Here is a 17841-nt window from a genome sequence, read left to right as displayed (position 1 = left end):
CATGTTCTACCTTAACTCGCTTCCAAATTCACCTAGATTGCTAGGCTTTGAAAATATAAATTCTCCATTCATGGATGTAGTTGACAGACTTGTCAATTCTCTCTCCTCGTTGTTTTTATTTATTTCTTTGTTGTTTTGTTCTTAATTTGACATGTTTGCTTAAATGGATTCTTCAAATGATTTAATTATAATTGTTGGACTTTATCACTGGCAGGCTTATATTCGGATTTGAGCTTACTTTATTTTTAAGTGCTTAACCTTTTAAGACTCATGCTGTTATACTTGTAATGCCACTATGATTAGCTAAACGAAAGACTTGTTCCTAGAGCGTTTGTGCTATCTCATATTTCTATTATTGTAATTGTTTGATTAGAAGTAACGATATGAGTTACAGACTTTCTCTTAAAAAAAAGCTTAGAAATGTTAGAAATCAATTCTAATAAATTGTTTACAACCTAGTGGTGATTAAGAGTTGTCAAGTAGCGTAGGATAAGATAAGACATTATATGATGGAGATGGAAAAGGTGAGCCTCACGGTGATTTATGTAACTTTATTTTGTATAGATCATAGTAGATTATTTTTACCCCAAAATTTCAAGCCTTTTAGGGTAAATTTGGAGTACTTAAAAACTCCCATATTAGAGTAATAATTAAATTACTCTAGTAATTAGAGGTTGCCAAACGCCCTAAAATTTTTAGTAGCAATTATATAAAAATCAAAAAGAACCTTTAACTCTTGCTTCGGTGAGCCCTTTTTATTGGGCTTTGGCATGGAGGAGGACCCAATAGCTACAATTGGGTCGGTATCGAACGGACCAAAGTACCAAACTAGCTGAAGCTTTTTAAGCCCGAACTAAGAGTGTAATCGGATCCGGATCAGCCGGCAGATTTAAAATCCAATCCAAATCGGATTAAAGGAATATAAATCTTGTCCACTAAGTGGATCAAATATGGTTGCAACTTGCCATCTTTAAATACTCCTCTACTAATATTGCTACCTTTAAAATTAAAATATTGTTTTCTTGTCATCCTAATTAGGCTTGCGAGTGACCCTATTTGAATCCTAACAAAATTTAGGATCGATTTCACTAGCATACTCAATTTAAATTATCCCGCTTAAGCCCAACCCGACCCCACTCGACTCGGTCTAACCCGTTTCCCTCCCAAACGATATATTTTTCTCGGTTGGGAGATGGGACCCAGTTTTATTTTTTTTCAAACACACCATTCATCCCTGGTATCCAAAATTTCCAAATGCACCGCCTATACATGCGATCCCTCCACAAATCCCAATAAAAACAAATCTGGAGACGAAAAGCCACCTCTCTCTCTCTCTCTCTCTCTCCCTCCGAGCTCCTAACACGGTTCGAGATTCTTGAACCAACTCCTCCTGTTTTGGCTCGTTCGGATCGAGCGGTTGCTCTTCTCCACCAGTGAATTCCTCACTCTTTCATAGGTAAGCGGTTTTCCCCGTTGTTCGATTTTGGAGCGGTTCTTGATAAGCGCTCTTTGAGGGTTTTGGGATTTTTTGGGTGATTTTTGAAAGTTTGGTGATGTTGATCGTAATTTAGGTAAAGAGCTGACGTGAGTAGTAGGAGTTAGGGTTATGATGTTCTTGATGGCCTCTTTGTGCACTTGGACTTCAATCTGAGCTTTCTTTGGTGGGCTGTTAGTTAATGCCAACATAAGTAGGTTCTTTGTGAGTGGAGGAGAGTGGTGTAGCATATGGTCAGAAATTTTGGTAAAATAGAAGCGGAGACAGATGGTTTATGTATTTATCTTGTACCTTTGTTATTATTACTGAATAAATTGTTAATATGCATAGAATTTTACTGCCCCCCATGCTAAGCAATATTTAGTGCGTTAATGCTGGGATTGTATGTTTGAGGATGCCAGATTTTTATTACGACTTAAAGAATTTTCTAAAACATTCACGATCACAGTTTTTTTTTGGTAACTCATTTTGTTGGTTGATCGCTGTTGGAAACTTTTAGCAAGTGTTGTTATACCTTTTCCTGACAAGGCCCTCTTGAATCTTTACTAGGTCAAAGGCCTTGCACGAGAGACGAATAGTAGGAATTAGTGACTTCCTTGTTCTTTTTCCAAGGGTAAGAACGCACTTTACTTTGATTGTAGGTCGGTGTGTGTGTGTTAATGTGCTCCTCTTTGACGTATAGCGAATTATTATTTTAGTACAGAGGCTTCTTAATATTCCATTCTTGTTGAAGAAACTTTGGTGCTTGAGGGCTTGAGGCTACATCATGTCTTTCTCGGTGAGCCTGCCTAATAGATGCCTCAACTAATAAGACTGCATATCAATATTTGATAATGAAACTGCATTCCTTTGAATTATTAATCTGTTAACCTAAGGTCTATATTTGAGTTATATATAAATTTAACTGCACTGCTGTAGTGCATTTATTGTTACTTGCTTTCAAGATTATATTTGACTTTTTCTACATATTTATTAAGGGATCACTTAACTAATTTTTCCAAATAGGATATTTGTATTCTTTTGTTTAAACTTGAAAATCATTACCATGTATCCTTGCATTTTGTGGTTTTGGCGTGTTGAAATGAATGGAAGTTGCATTTTGACAGCCTAAATCAGAAGGGAATTTGGACTTTTGGTGATAATCTACACTCCCATGAGATGTCTTTGTTTAGCAGATTCTTTTATAGGAGACCACCTGATGGGTTGCTAGAGTTTGTTGACAGAGTTTATGGTGAGCATTAAAATCAGGCTGCACAAGTATTTTTTGATATGTGCAATTATGAGAAATAAAATATATTGTTTCTGTGTGCAGTTTTTGACTCGTGTTTTTCAACTGAAGTTCTATCGGATGAAATGTACCATATTTACTTGCGTGAGATTGTGACTGAGCTACATGAAGAATATGCTGAATCCTCCTTCCTTGCTTTTAATTTGAGAGATGGAGATAAGAGAAGCCAGTTTGCAGATATTCTTTGTGAGTTTGATATTACTATAATTGACTATCCACGCCACTATGAAGGCTGTCCTCTTCTTCCTTTATTTCTTATTCACCACTTCCTTCGTGTATGTGAGAATTGGCTTTCTATTGAGAATAACCAAAACATTATACTACTCCATTGTGAGAGAGGTGGCTGGCCACTCTTAGCATTTCTATTAGCTTGTTTTTTAATTTTCAAAAAGATGCATAGCGGAGAACAAAAAACTCTAGAGATTGTCCACCGGGAGGCTCCTAAAGGATTCCTGCAACTTTTGTCCCCACTGAATCCATTCCCATCTCAGTTGCGTTACATGCAGTATGTATCTAGAAGAAGTATTTCTCCAGAATGGCCTCCCATTGAACGAGCTTTATCTTTGGACTGCCTTATTCTTCGAGCTGTTCCAACCTTTGATTCCAACAATGGTTGCAGACCCTTAATCCGTATTTTTGGCCGTAATCTACTTTCTAAAGATGGTTTTTCAACGAACATGCTCTTCTCCATGTCCAAAAAAAAGTCTTTACGGCACTACCAGCAGGTATGAGGATATGAGGTTTATTAATTGCTTATAGCAATCCCCAGATGATATGTTTACATTTATATTTGAGGCCCTGGAATTTGATTATAATTTTGCAGAGGGATTGTGATGTCATTAAAATTGACATACAATGTCTAGTCCAAGGCGATGTTGTCTTGGAATGCGTGCATCTTGAGTTGGATCCAGAAAGGGAAGTTATGATGTTTCGTATCATGTTCAACACTGCTTTTATTCGATCAAATATATTAATGCTGAACAGTGAGGATGTGGACATACTTTGGGATTCAAAGCACCGTTATCCAAAAGGTTTTAGGGCAGAGGTAAATATAGACTGATGTTATGATAATTAAAGATATAATCATGATCTTGGCAGTGTTATTAATAATTTTTTTTTCCCAATTCTCCTTAATTTTTTTTAATCAGGTGCTTTTTGGTGAAATGGAGAGCATTTCTCCTCCAAGAGCTCCAACATCACTGTTGAATGGTGAGATAAAAGGAGGCTTGCCAATCGAAGCTTTTTCAAGAGTGCAGGAGCTTTTTAACGATGTTCAATGGATTGAAAGTGGTGATGCTGCTGCTTTTTGGTTGCTCAAAGAAATTTCAGCAAATGCTTTGCAAGAAAAGATTCAGAAGTTTATTTTTAATGATGTAAAGGATTTCTCACAGCTTCAAAGTAAAGTGGGTGTGCAGATACCACTAATGTCGCCCATTGACTCTGATGAAGAAAAAGATTCTGCAACTTCAAACTCTGTTTCTTCATTGGACAATGAAAAGGTTCAGCATGGTGTGGACATCACTTCTGAGTCAGGAAAAATACACTCTGATCATACAAGTGAAAATTCTGAATCCACTGGTGAGCACGCTTTCTGTAACTTAGTTCTTATTCTAAGTGCAAAAGTTTATTTCTTGTGATATAATTTATCCAACAGGTCAGTTAACTTCCTCCACATTTGCAGTACATGGCACCTTTGCTCCTCAACCATCATCATCGCCACAACTACCACCACCACCACCTCCACCTCCTCCACCTCCACCACCACCCCCTTCATTGGCTTCTTTTCATCCATCCTGCACATTATCTGAATCAATAAAAAGATCTGCTACTCTTCCGCTTGCTCCCACTCGCCCTCATCCAGCTCCACTCATGGATGTCTTGTCCGATATAAGTGTTTCGCCACTTCCTCCTCCTCCCCCTCCATCTTCTATCTCTCCACTTTGTGGTGCATCATCATTAGCAGTTATGGAAACTGAACTTCCTTTATTGCCTTCGGCTTTATCTAGAGCACCCCCACCCCCACCCACAATATATGATGTACATCCAAATGTCACTTCTCTTCTACCATGTCCTAATGTTCCTAGTGAAATTAATGGATCCACATTACTTCCAACACCACCTAGCACTTCAAATAGGCTTCCGCCTCCCCCTCCCACTTTTGTGTCTAATAAGAGTGCTCCACCACCACCACCACCACCTCCTCCTCCTCCTCCTAGTATATCAAATAGGGCTTCAACATCACCAGCCCCACCGCCGCCGCCACCACTTCCTCCTCCTAGTATATCAAATAGGGCTTCACCACCACCACCCCCACCCCCACCACCACCACCACCTCCTCCTCATACTAATATATCAAATAGGTCTTCAACATTGCCATCACCACCACCACCTCCTCCTCCTATACCAAAAAGGGCTTCAACACCACCGCCACCGCCCCCTCCTCCTCCTAGTACATCAAATAGGGTTTCGGTTTCGGCACCACCGCCACCTCCTCCTCCTCCTCCTCCCCCTCATCTTCCTATTGCGCCTAATAGGTGCGCTCCACCTCCACCTCCACCCCCACCCCCTCCACCTTTACCGAATACGTCTAATAGAGCTCCTTCCTCTCCCAATCTCCCTCCTCCTTTGATGTCCAATAGCTGCCCTCTAGTTGCACCTCCTCCTGTGGGTTCTAGGGTGCCACCTCCACCACCTCTGCCTCCCTTAAATCCCATACGAAGAACTAGTCCAGCCCCACCTCCGCCTCCTTCGGCGCCGAGCAAAAGAGGTCCTATTCCTCCACCACCTCCTCAAGCTCCAAAACCTCCAGGAGTTCCCCCCTCGCCACCATCCTTACATGGGGGAAATCATGGACTGGCATCACATCCTTCTGGATCCAAAGTGTCAAATGCCCTAGTACCACCTACACCAACTTTAGGACGTGGAAGAGCAAACATGCCCAGCTTAGGAAGAGGTCGTGGATCTTCACAACCTAATAATCCCCCCAAAAAAGCTTCATTAAAGCCATTACATTGGGTTAAGGTTACGCGAGCAATGCAAGGAAGTCTATGGGCTGATTCCCAAGAACAAGAAAATCAGACAAGGTACTGAAATAGTAAAACATTTTAGAGTTTTATGTGTTACTGTGTTACTTTATCTGAAGAAACTATATTTCATCCTGTCAGTTAGTCTTTGCTCTGTGGGTGAATACATGTGGTAATACTTTCTTATGTTTGTCCTTTCTAGTACAGATTGTAACCAATGAAAATTCAATCGTACTTTTAGGTTACAGTGATGGGAGTAGCTGATGAAACTTAGCTAACATGTCTCCAGGATCAAATACAACTATTGCCAGGCCATTGATATAAATGCCTGAACTATTTTCTCTTCCTTTTGAAACAACTTCCTTTGTTGTGCATTTGTCTAATATGCTGTCATGTTCTGCTTTTTAAACCTGATTTATTTTGAACATGATTGACAGGGCTCCTGAGATTAATTACTCTGAATTGGAAAACCTATTCTCGACTGCAGCCTCAAATGATGGAAGTGGATTGGATAAATCTGGGTCTCGGCGTAGTTCCAGCGTCAACAAGCCAGAGATAGTTCACTTGGTACCTACGTTTTTTGATTTGACTTTACACTTAGTATCAGTTTATTCGTTGAATCATGCATATTTAGAATACACATACTTTGTTTATGATACTTCATGCAAAGCTTGAAAATATTGCTACCTATCTACTTCTCAAATTAATAGTGAGTTATTTGCTTAGATTGCCTATGCTCTTTTCTTTGTTCTTTCTAGGTGATTGCTGACTCTAGCCGGAGTGAAGTGGTTGATCTTTCTATGCTTGAAGTCTTGGCATTTCATTAGATCATTTTTCTCTCAAGAATTTTCTAAAAGATGAAGTGATTAATAAATTGTGTAAATCATGTTATCTACAGTCACCTACAAGTATTCTAGAAACTTCCTAGAAGAATTAGATGTGAAATACATTCGCATGGATGTTCTGTGGCTCTTTATATGCTAATAAAGATATGATTTTGTAAAACTATTAAAGATATATTGCAATAAATACTATTGTCTTCTTAGATTTTTAAGTCCAGTCGTCAAAATATATCAGAGCCAACAGCTCATGCCCTGTGTTTTGGCATTATATCAGACTGCAATTATTTTAGGTGTTTCGGTTTAGCTAGATTCTCTGAAGGCATGATGTAGGCATATGTAGGTTATGTGTCAATACAATTTCTAGGGTCAGCTGAGATTCTTTTCTTTTGACTTGTTATATCTTTCTGCAACATTGACATGTCCTCATTTGGGACTTGTGCTGTTCTTGTAAATTCTTATTGTTTACATATTTCTCATTTAATCCTATTTTGTTGGTGAACTTGGGAACAAGTTTTGAACATATATATAACCATATTATAACTCTAAATAGAGAGCAATGAACATTTTCTGTTTTCAGGTTGACATGAGGAGAGCAAATAATTGTGAAATCATGCTTACTAAAATTAAGATGCCTCTTCCAGATATGATTGTAAGTTATCTTGCTTCTGAATTCCTGTCTTTGGAATTATCATCTAATCGTTTTTGCCAGTTCTTATATACTAATTTTGTGTGCACTATTATTTACTCTATTCTTTTGCCTCCAGATAACTATGGATGCAGATATTTAATTTTTAATTATGAGAAGCCCTGTTATCCTATTTTCAAAACGAGTTAGATTCATGTATAGCTTAAGTCTTTTGGGAATCATCTCTCTTGAATTTTACATCTGATTAGCTGACATGCCACCTTATCTGTCTATATTATATGTGCCACCAAATTGAGTATGTATCTGATTTGCTGTCTTAGCACTTCAACTTTTTATTGTGATTATTCCTCAGAGGGCAATTTTAGCTCTGGATACCTCTATTTTAGACATTGATCAAGTGGAGAACCTCATCAAATTTTGTCCCACAAAAGAAGAAATGGAGATGCTGAAGGTAAACTGGATTTTTGTCATCATATGCCCTCCATTACTTTATGTGCTAGTCATGTTTCTTGCTTGATTGCACATGCAACTGTTTGTGACTCTGATTTGTCATTGTGTGCCTCCCTGTACTTATGTGCTAGAGTGATGTTACTTTCTTGATTGCACATGCAGCAGTTGTGACTCTGATGTGCTCCATTGCTCTTGAGCAGTTCAGTGTGACTATCTTGGTATTCGTCTAAAAGATCTAAGGAACAGATGTAATTTATAAACAGCAACAGTACGCTCAATTTAAACAAGATTTATACAGTATACTTAAATGCACCAGCATTTATTGTGTCATGCAAACAAGAATATACTTTTCTGTTAAGTTCTGACTCTGAGATATTGCAATCACAACTTGCGTTTGATTTTATAAACTAGCAGCTTAATGAAGAAAAGAGGATATTCAATCATTAGACCATATGTTCATTTGTATAGTGCAATATACTTTAGCTTTAATTATTGTGATGCTTCTAATCTGTCAATCAAACAAATATGGTAGATGCCATTAATTTTTCTGTTGTTGGTGCCCCTTGATGCATAGGTCAATCAACAAGCCCGTCATACTTTTGCAGTTTGCTTGATAGTTACATGTAGCATTGATGAAGTTTTGACTCTGTCCAATCCAAGTGGATCTTCAATATGAACTCATCCATGGTCAACTATATATATAGAGAGAGATGAACCAACCAATTTTCAGTAAGACAATAACTCAATTCAACTAGTCAACATTCAACACGTGCGCACAGACATATTTGTGTAGCTATCACCTAGAATTTCCATGCACATATTTAGTTGTAGACTATGATAAGAATTTATGATTATCGATAACCCAGAAATTCTTCTTAGATTATTATTTTCTAGGAGGAAGTGATCAACTTGAAATGTTAAAGGATATAAATCGTGGAAGAATCAACAAACAGTCTCACCAGTTATCTACTTTGTTGTATCTTTATAAAATGAGCTTAAGAATGTATTCCTTCATGTCAGAGCATTCTAGTTCCTTTGGTTATAGTAGCAGCTCATCCATTTTGAAGCATTTTTTAGAGAAATGATGTTACTTATTATCTTATCAGATGCAATTGTTTTGAAATACTCTCTTATTTTAATTATTTTTCAGAACTATAGTGGCAGCAAAGAATTGCTTGGGAGATGTGAACAGGTTTGTTTTAAGATTCCAAAAAACATATCTTTATTTCTTTCTGAGTGATGACTGCAGCATGTAAGTTGTTTTGGCAGTTCTTTCTGGAGCTGATGAAGGTTCCTCGTGTGGAGTCTAAGCTAAGGGTTTTCTCTTTCAGGATTACCTTTTCTATGCAGGTATTTTTCTCTAGGAGCTGATAAATATTTTGTTAGATATCTTATTATGCTTGATTCTATTTTCTAAAGGACGTGAAATTTTTATACAGGTGCAAGAGTTGCGAACCAATCTAAATGCGATCAATGATGTATCCAGAGAGGTATTCTCCATGTGGTGCAATAATAAGATGTTTCATTTCTTTGCTGATTGAAATGGTGTTTTGTCTATCCAGGTTAAAGAGTCTTTAAAGTTGCGGCAAATAATGCAGACAATTCTTACTTTAGGAAATGCATTGAATCAAGGCACTGCACGAGGTATCAATATGTGATACAAGAATAACCATGAAATTTTACCATAATTTATAAATTTTTATTACTAGTGGTGAACAATGTTTTGCTTCCTTATTAAACAGGTTCTGCTGTGGGATTCAAGTTGGACAGCCTTCTTAAATTATCAGATACTCGTGCAAGAAATAACAAAATGACTTTGATGCATTATTTATGCAAGGTATATATCTTAAGATAGTTCTTCCAAAGGACTTGTTAATAATAAAGACTAGATTGTTTAGATCTTTCATAACAAAGAAATGCTTATTGTAGCAGCATTTTATTAATTAAATGCATTTAGTATATATATATAATTCATTTTATACTTTTATGTGCAAATACTGTAATTGATGATTATGGCATATTTAACTTTCTTCTATGCCTTAAGTTGCTTCACTTTAATTGTGGATAAACATTTAAAGCAAATATTATGAACCATATCTGAAACAATTCGGATCTAATGGCTTTAGAATGAAGTCAATCGAAGACCGAGATGAAAAGTTATGGTTAAAATAGTGGAGCAAGGTCAGAACGAGCCAGAGATAAGAAAAATCGACATTATGAAGGTCATCGGAAGGTGGCGAACGATCGTGGGATGATGGTGATCGATTGTATGAGCGGGTAGCTCGTGGAGATAGATGGTGGCTACGGTTTGAAGGTGGAGATAGAGTTTCTAACTTATATCTATTCCTCGGAAAAATAAACGGCTACGTTTAAAAGTAATGCAAGGTTAATAAATTTAATTTAGTTTAACTCAATATTCATTCTAGATATAAACAATTAAAACTGCACTTTACATATTTATAAAGGCTAATCCAGGACCAACTTTCATTAGGATTTATCTTATAGCTTTCTTAATTCAACTAGGACTCGTGCCTGCTTTCTTAACTCAACTATGACTTTTACTTAACTAAATTAAAAATGCATTAAATAAATGTATAAATAAAAGATAATAGGAATTTAATCCTATTAGATTAAGCTCGAGATGGTTTGGTTTCGCCGAGATCGTATTAGCAGAACCAAATAGGGGTAAACTTGAGAGGTTGATGTTACTCCACACAATTGATTGATTAGGATTGTCAAAAAAATTGTCACTCCCCAGGTGATGGATTGAAGTGATGAATAGATGAATCAAATATTATAGGTTGTAAGCTTGAAAAACGACAGATCCCCCCCAAAAAGTTTGAGGAATGGCGAAAATGAATTGATTACTAATGATGATAACATATTTTGTTGTTAATGAATCAAATCCATTAATATATTCTGATTAGCTTGTTGAATGTTGTGGCGTAGGCTGTTTTTTTGTTTATTTCGTTAAAGCCTGATATTTGTCATTATTAGTTCATATATAACCTTCTAAATTAACATTTGAGTAAGAAGTTATATTTATTCAGAAGCAAAGTTAAGTCAGAATGCACAGTTAGATTCCTAACTTTTTGACAAGTTCTTTCTTCTTGATGTTTGGTGTGGTTCCTTGTTGCACATCAATATATTAACAGATAATGTCACAATCAAATTGAAGAACTAGGTATATGTTTCCTTTTGTGTTATCATGAGCAATTAATTTGGTAGATGGCTGCTTATGATTTTACTAGAATTATGTCAAACAAGTTCTAGTTTTTTTGCTAAAATTATTTTCTCGATTTTTGTTAGTGTACATCATGGATGGCTGTGTTGACTGGCACATGTCGTGCCAGTAATGACATGACACTTGGCATGGGGGGTTCCAGTGGCACACCCTCGTGTTGAGCTGTGCTGGTCATTGTACTATATGGAAATATTTTTTATATTTTTATCAATTATTATCAAAACAATTGATCAATTTTTTATTTAGAAGGCTTAGATAAAATTGATGATGATGGTAATGGTGATAATGATGAGACTAAGTCTGGTAGCGGTGATGATGGAAATGAGATATGTATCCCTATTACACAATCATTCTTAGAGATGTATTGTTTTTATAGGTGACTTGAGTCTGTAGGTAGCAGTATATTAGGAGATGTGCAACCATAGGATAATACGAGTTCATCATCATTACTATCATATCAATCACACCTATCAGGGTCATAACACAATTATTATACTCTATATCCATAATCTATATATGCTTAAGTCTGTGCCTGGGCCGATGCTGGGCGTTCTCGTGCATGTTCAATATCTATATTATATTATAAAAGAATTATAAATTTTTTATTTTTATGAAGACTATGTGAGATGTTATAACGAGTAAATACTATTAGCGGATGAGTTTTGAAGAATATCTACAATATTTAATGCAACATTTTTGTGTTATTTTTGTGTCGGCAAATGAAGTTTTTGATCCTTTTCGTCATTTTATGTTTAATTAAATATTAGTTTTAATTATTAAACTATCATCAATTAGTGTTATGTGTTTAATTTTACTATGGAGTGTTCAATCATTAATATTAGTATTAATGAATGTATTCAATCATATTATATGTTGAATAATATTTATATTTAACTATTATTTATTTTAATAAAATAAGTCATTTACAAAAATAATTTAAAGGTAAAGCACTACAATGTAGGTTTTAATACATGTATTTAAACAGAAAATCAAAGATTGACATACCGAATATCTAAAAATATCTTTAAGTATTTTAAAAAGTTTATTAAAAATATTATAAATGTGTGTCAGTATCACGTAAAAGCGTGTCACTGGCACATAGGGGCATGCCACGCCCTGTGCTGACTGACACGTGCTGTGTTGATGGTGGCACGACTATCCTTGGATTGTACATTATCTATATTTTGGTTATATTTTTACACTTGGACGTAATTGATGAATGGCACTATGATTCATGTATCTCATGAACTACAAATATGTTGTTGGCTTTGCAGACAATTTGCAAATGGGTGTTATGTCAGTTTGTCGATTATTATCCTATCTTTTAAATTAAATCGATGAGGAAAACTTATTATGTTATTCTTTTCTTTGTTTTGTAGCTTCTTGCTGAGAAAATGCCTGAGTTGCTTGATTTTGACAAGGACTTGATTCATTTGGAAGCAGCCTCTAAGGTTTTCCTTTTCTTGTATTGAGAACTAGTGGAAAATACTGATGTTTACTGTACTATTTTAGGAAACTTGTGGAGTTGCTAATATTTGCAATTTGCAATAACTTGTTCTATGAAAAATTGCTCAGATCCAACTGAAGTTAGTTGCTGAAGAAATGCAAGCGGTAAGTAAAGGTCTTGAAAAGGTCGAACAAGAACTAACTGCCTCAGAAAATGATGGTGATATCTCTCTTGGATTTCGTAAGGTAAGTCGATCTCTTTATAGGGGGTTTATTCCTGACATTATCATGTCGAACAATTTGGTAATTTTCTAGTTACTGAATTTTGACTTGTGGTAATTCTGACTTCATTCATTACTGCAACAAAATGTAAGCTCAAAATTATATTTTTAAAGCTTGCTGAAAATAATCTTCACAAGCATGCTCTATTTTGACTTTCCTTGTCATCATATGATGGTTGCATAAGTTTGTTCTTTATTTGAGTACAACAACTTTCAGTTAAAAGAGTCCTAGTTAGTTATATATTATATTAGAAAATATCTGCATAATATCAATTTATGATTTGATGGATATCCTCATCTCTATATATAGAGGTGATAGGAATTCTGAAAAGAAAGTAAAAAACGATGGAAATTTGAGAAATAATATTTTTGCGAAGAATCACATTTATCCCTCTTCCCTTCTCATCCTGCTTCTTATTCTTCCTTCTCTCTTTTGTGATGGATTTCACGTTTCTTTTATCTCCCACAATATATGTGAGTTTGATTTTCTTTTTTTTCACGGCTTGGTGGTTATTTTCTATCATTCCTATTGATCTAGCCATATTAGTATGAAAATGGCACTTAGAGTTAGATAAAAATATTCACAGAGATCCTATATTTTCTTCTTGGGGGTTGGAACTAGGTTTCTCCTTATTTTTTCCTTATCAACATGTTTTCTCGTCCCTAGGCCACATCAATTAGGAACCTATTAGACTAGCTTCTCACCATTGGTCCTACAAACAATACCACAACTGTAGCAACAATTGGTGAGTTAGAAGAGAAAGAATGTGTCTTTCACTCTTTTCATTACATATAACTGCTTCCTAAGCTTTGTGGTATTTTAAATGTAAGCCAAATTATTATTGTTTCACTATTGTTATTCTTGCTTGCCTGTGATAAAAAGTCATTACATTCGGTTCATTTAGGAGACAACCATTTAGAATTCATCTACTGAACAATAAATTAGTCTTCACATTTATGATCTTGTATTAAGTTGAAATGGTGTATTGGTATGGGAGATTACAACTGCATCTTTTTATAGATTGAGCATCCTTGCAAAGGATTACCTAATAAGGACTTTTTCATTTGGAGAAGGTTGATTACTTGATTAATGCTTGATCTCTTTTATCATCCCAAACTAGAAAGGTCGTCGTCCTATTTCTTTGAGGTTTATTAAAATACATAATATAAAAATTACCGTTCTTTCACATTTTAAGTTTTTAGAGTAGTTTATGAGTTATCATGGTATTAGAGTAGAAATTCTGAATTCAAATCCTATCAGATCCATCTGCAATTAAAAATATAAAACCTCACTCTATTTAAGTTAGGACCACTTTTTGGGCCCATTAAAATATCTGAACCTAGAAGTGAAGGGAGAGTGTTATAATAAAAAATATTATATTTTAATAGTTTAAGCTTTTAGAGCAGTTGGTGAGTTAACAAGATTAAAAATTCATGTATATCCTCATAAGTCGTGATGACCCTAAAAGGTTAATATCTGGCATATTCAGCCTTGAGCTCTCTTTACAAACTTCTTGCTTGAACCTGTCTTAGAACATAAGGTCAGCCTTTGTATGCAATAACCTAATCCATCTCTTATTCTGGTTGCATCAGCGAGCTGTGTTAACTAGTGAAGCAGGAATATTCCACTTAAGGACAGAATCCATTTTGGAATTTCCTTGGGAAATTGAATTTTCATCGGCTTCCATACCAATTGATTTAACATGGTTTAGAAGTTCGCTTCCCTGTGACTATACCTGCAAAGGTTTTCCCTCCATCTTGCGCTTTAGGGTACAAAACTCTTACAATTCTTATGGTCATAATTACCTAGTGGGCTAAGACAACAGCAACTTTTATGCAAAATGCGTAAACCATATCTTGCTTAATGTATAATTAACTGTTTGTATCTCTATACATGAGGACTCACAACTTGGTATTCTTCATCATGATTTATCTGCTATCACCATATTGCACTATACATGCTTGTCTCCTTTCTGCAATTCTTATGCACCCAAAAATCAAAATGCTGTACACTGTCTTCAATTTGTCTTTGTATGTGCCTTAAGGATGCTAGATGTCCTCCATTTCCTATTCTTGAGCATTCCACTATAGTGTTTTTTATTTTATTTTTAATGTTTCAAGAATCCATTATGGTAGTCCACAATTGGAGTCTTTGTCCCTTGGCACTAAATATTCTTCTTGTATCACTAACATTTAGGAAAAATATATAATCTCACTTGCAGACTTTGAAGAGCTTTCTGGATACTGCAGAGGCTGATGTCAGGTCTCTCATATCTTTATACTCTGAAGTGGTGAGTTTCCTATCATAAATACTCAATTGTAGTTGCCATATTTCCATATTTCAGATTAACATGTTTTACATTTTCTTAGGGAAGAAATGCTGATTCACTTGCTCAGTATTTTGGAGAAGATCCAGCTCGTTGTCCTTTTGAACAAGGTAAATAGTAATTTCATTGTGTTTTACTGCTTACATATGTTTTCCGTAAACAATAAAAGTTTCCCATTTGTCATAGTTTATCATCTACTCCATGATAATCGAGCCTAATCTTGATGATCATAGTTTTTGTGCCAATTGCCACATTCTCAGAACTTAGTAGAAAATGTGACCTGACTTATTTACTACTCTCATCTTGGCTGTCTTGTATATTCCTAGTTATATGTTTGAACTGCTTTCCAGTAATAAATGGACTATGAGATAGTTACTGGTGAAAAAGTTACTAGTCACTGATTTTCATAGCAACTAGTTTCATAGCTTTAGTTAAATATGAACAGACTGTTGATCAAGCTTCAGTTTGTATCTTCAAGGCCACGTAGGAGCAAGAATAGATATGGGAGTAATTCTATCATTTTGACTATATGTCTGAGTTGTTCCTGTGATCTGCTCTTTGTTTCAACCTTCTTGAAGTACAAACAAAAATAAAACATTACCAAGAGCATATTGAAAATTTGAAATTGATTATTTACTGCTATATACTAGAAAGAGATGTATATTTTGTGAAGGATGAGAATGGTTATTCATGTTAGCAATAATTTTATTATGGATCTTCTCCCTAACAAATTTCTTTTTTCTTCCCAGTGACTTCAATTTTAATTATCTTTGTCAATATGTTCAAAAAATCACGTGAAGAGAATGTCCGATTTGCTGAAGCTGAAAAGAAAAAAATGGAAAAAGAGGCCTTGAAAGAAAGAGGAAACACTTTAACTAGAAAGGATTGAACTGATTGTGGTGAGCCTACAATTGATCTTCCGAGCTAGAAGCAAGTCTTGCATGATCTACTTCAAGAAGAAGTTACAGCATAACAGTCAGACCAACAACTCTTACAGGTGGGAAATTTTGCAATGCAAGTGTCTTATTGACCCCTTTTCTCTGCAATGCTCTGGATTTAATGTTCTCAGTGGAGCCGCCTAGCAAGCTAATCTTTCTCAGCTGAGTAGATTCCAGTTATACAATGTGTAAGTTCTATCATATGATCTGTTTCTTTCTTCTTCCTTTTTTGTTCCTAGGGCTTGTTACATGTATAACCTTCTAAAATATCTTATTTGCATGGATATTGGATACCCCTCTAAAGTTGATCTTTACATGTATATCCCTCAAAACACCTTGTTTTTGTGTAGCAACCTTATTTTTTTGCATGGATACCCCTAAAAGCTAACTAACTATTGATCTGGTCAATTTAATTTTAAAAAGATAAAAATACCCCTATCCTTGCTTGTGCCCCATAAAATAACATGTAAAGTCAACAAGTTTCACTAGTAGAAAGTACGACACCTACCTAGAAGTGGAACGATCTTTTTGATTTGACTTACTGTTGTAAGACTTGAAAATATTCATGTAGTCAAACCGCATCTGCATTATTACTATTGTTTTGGAATTGAAATACATAGATCAAGTATATGGCGTGTATTATATTCAATAGCTGTTGGTTCATGGCATACCTTGGGTTGTGGAGGTTTCCCAGCTTCCTAGTTGATCTTGGGGGCTTGAAGACAGAATGCTAATAATTGCTATTCAATTCCTTTTGCAAGTTTGAAGCTACAGGATTTTGAATGGAAATAATTCATTTCATCACTGTTAATTTACAGAACAATTTCTCAGTTTGGTCTTTTGTACCATTTAAATTGTATGATGGCAGATGCTGTAAACACTAAATATGCCTGGAACTCATTGTTTACTGTAAACACTAAATATGCCTGGAATTTATTGTATACTCTGAGGAATGTTAGTCCTTTTAAAGGGAAAACACCATATGAAGAAATTATCATTTTGGTTATTGATGTATTATTTCATGTGGCCCATGTTTCATTGTTGTCATTTCGCCTGTCAGGTTAAGAATCAGCCATCTGTTTCAGCATTAATTTCCATGACAACTATTATTTACTATCAAATTTTATCATTCCAATGCTTTTGCCCTTGATTTGTGTCATTTGACTTGTTTGTCCTTTCATGCAGACATTTGATCGAAACATAACCAAGTGCTGGAATACATCAACTACTAGATGGAAGTATGAAACCAATATAGCTGACCTAGGCTGGCATTTTCAATTTTGCAGCTGCTTTTTTTAGGTCTTTATTATAGCAAAGCTAGTTTACATGTACAAAATATCCTTAGGCAAATACAAAGGCCTTGTAAGAGAGCATGCTTGTTAAATTGTACATGCAAACCTTCAACAAGCATGCAAATTTATCATCACTGGCTTATTTAAAAATAGGTCCGCAGCTTTCAAGTTATGTAAATAATTACTTTTATCTATTGGTCCAGAATTGATCAGATATGTGTGAAACCTTGTTCCAGTCTCATGGATCCTGTGTTTTTTTTCATGTTTCTTGAAATTATTGTGGCTGGGCAAAAGGTGAGAATTTCTGACAAGTTCTTCTAACTGAATTGATCAGAAGTTACACTGCAGACTTATTTAGCATTTCTCATTATTGTGGCTGGGTAAATTCTTCTAACTGAATAAGGTGAGAATTGTATCAAAAGAAAGAACGAGGTGGAAATTGTTGACATTACAGATTTGTCATGGGTCTGATATGCCAGAATTAGACCGGTTTCGTTCCTGTTTTGACAAAAGTGTTCAGTGAGGGATTTGCTGCTACTGTCTAAAGTTATATTATATTGGTCTCTCGG

At 35.4% G+C, this 17841-nt stretch overlaps 1 protein-coding gene across 2 annotated transcripts; it reads left to right on the top strand.

The window, feature by feature from the left end:
• Positions 1–679: 679 nt before the first annotated feature.
• LOC140766865 (formin-like protein 3) lies at positions 680–17516 on the top strand. 2 transcript variants are annotated; one of them, XM_073106527.1, is made up of 20 exons: positions 1039–1456; positions 2602–2726; positions 2808–3508; positions 3607–3828; positions 3932–4361; positions 4438–5866; positions 6244–6373; positions 7226–7297; positions 7647–7745; positions 8895–8936; positions 9014–9094; positions 9184–9234; positions 9307–9388; positions 9487–9581; positions 12368–12439; positions 12564–12680; positions 14938–15006; positions 15086–15152; positions 15792–16168; positions 17166–17516. In XM_073106527.1, exons 2-19 carry the CDS (start codon positions 2654–2656, stop codon positions 15929–15931), a joined length of 3972 nt encoding a protein of 1323 aa, XP_072962628.1. In that variant the 5' UTR covers positions 1039–1456; positions 2602–2653; the 3' UTR covers positions 15932–16168; positions 17166–17516. The 2 variants fall into 2 exon arrangements, with proteins under 2 accessions (XP_072962629.1, XP_072962628.1); XM_073106528.1 differs by lacking the exon at positions 17166–17516 and having other exon boundaries at positions 680–1456; positions 15091–15152; positions 15792–15878.
• Positions 17517–17841: the final 325 nt, after the last annotated feature.

This window comes from Typha angustifolia, chromosome 9 (genome assembly GCF_048772165.1).
Source record: "Typha angustifolia cultivar Huaian chromosome 9, ASM4877216v1, whole genome shotgun sequence".
NCBI lineage: Eukaryota > Viridiplantae > Streptophyta > Magnoliopsida > Poales > Typhaceae > Typha > Typha angustifolia.
This window is presented reverse-complemented; position numbering and strand designations above follow the sequence as displayed.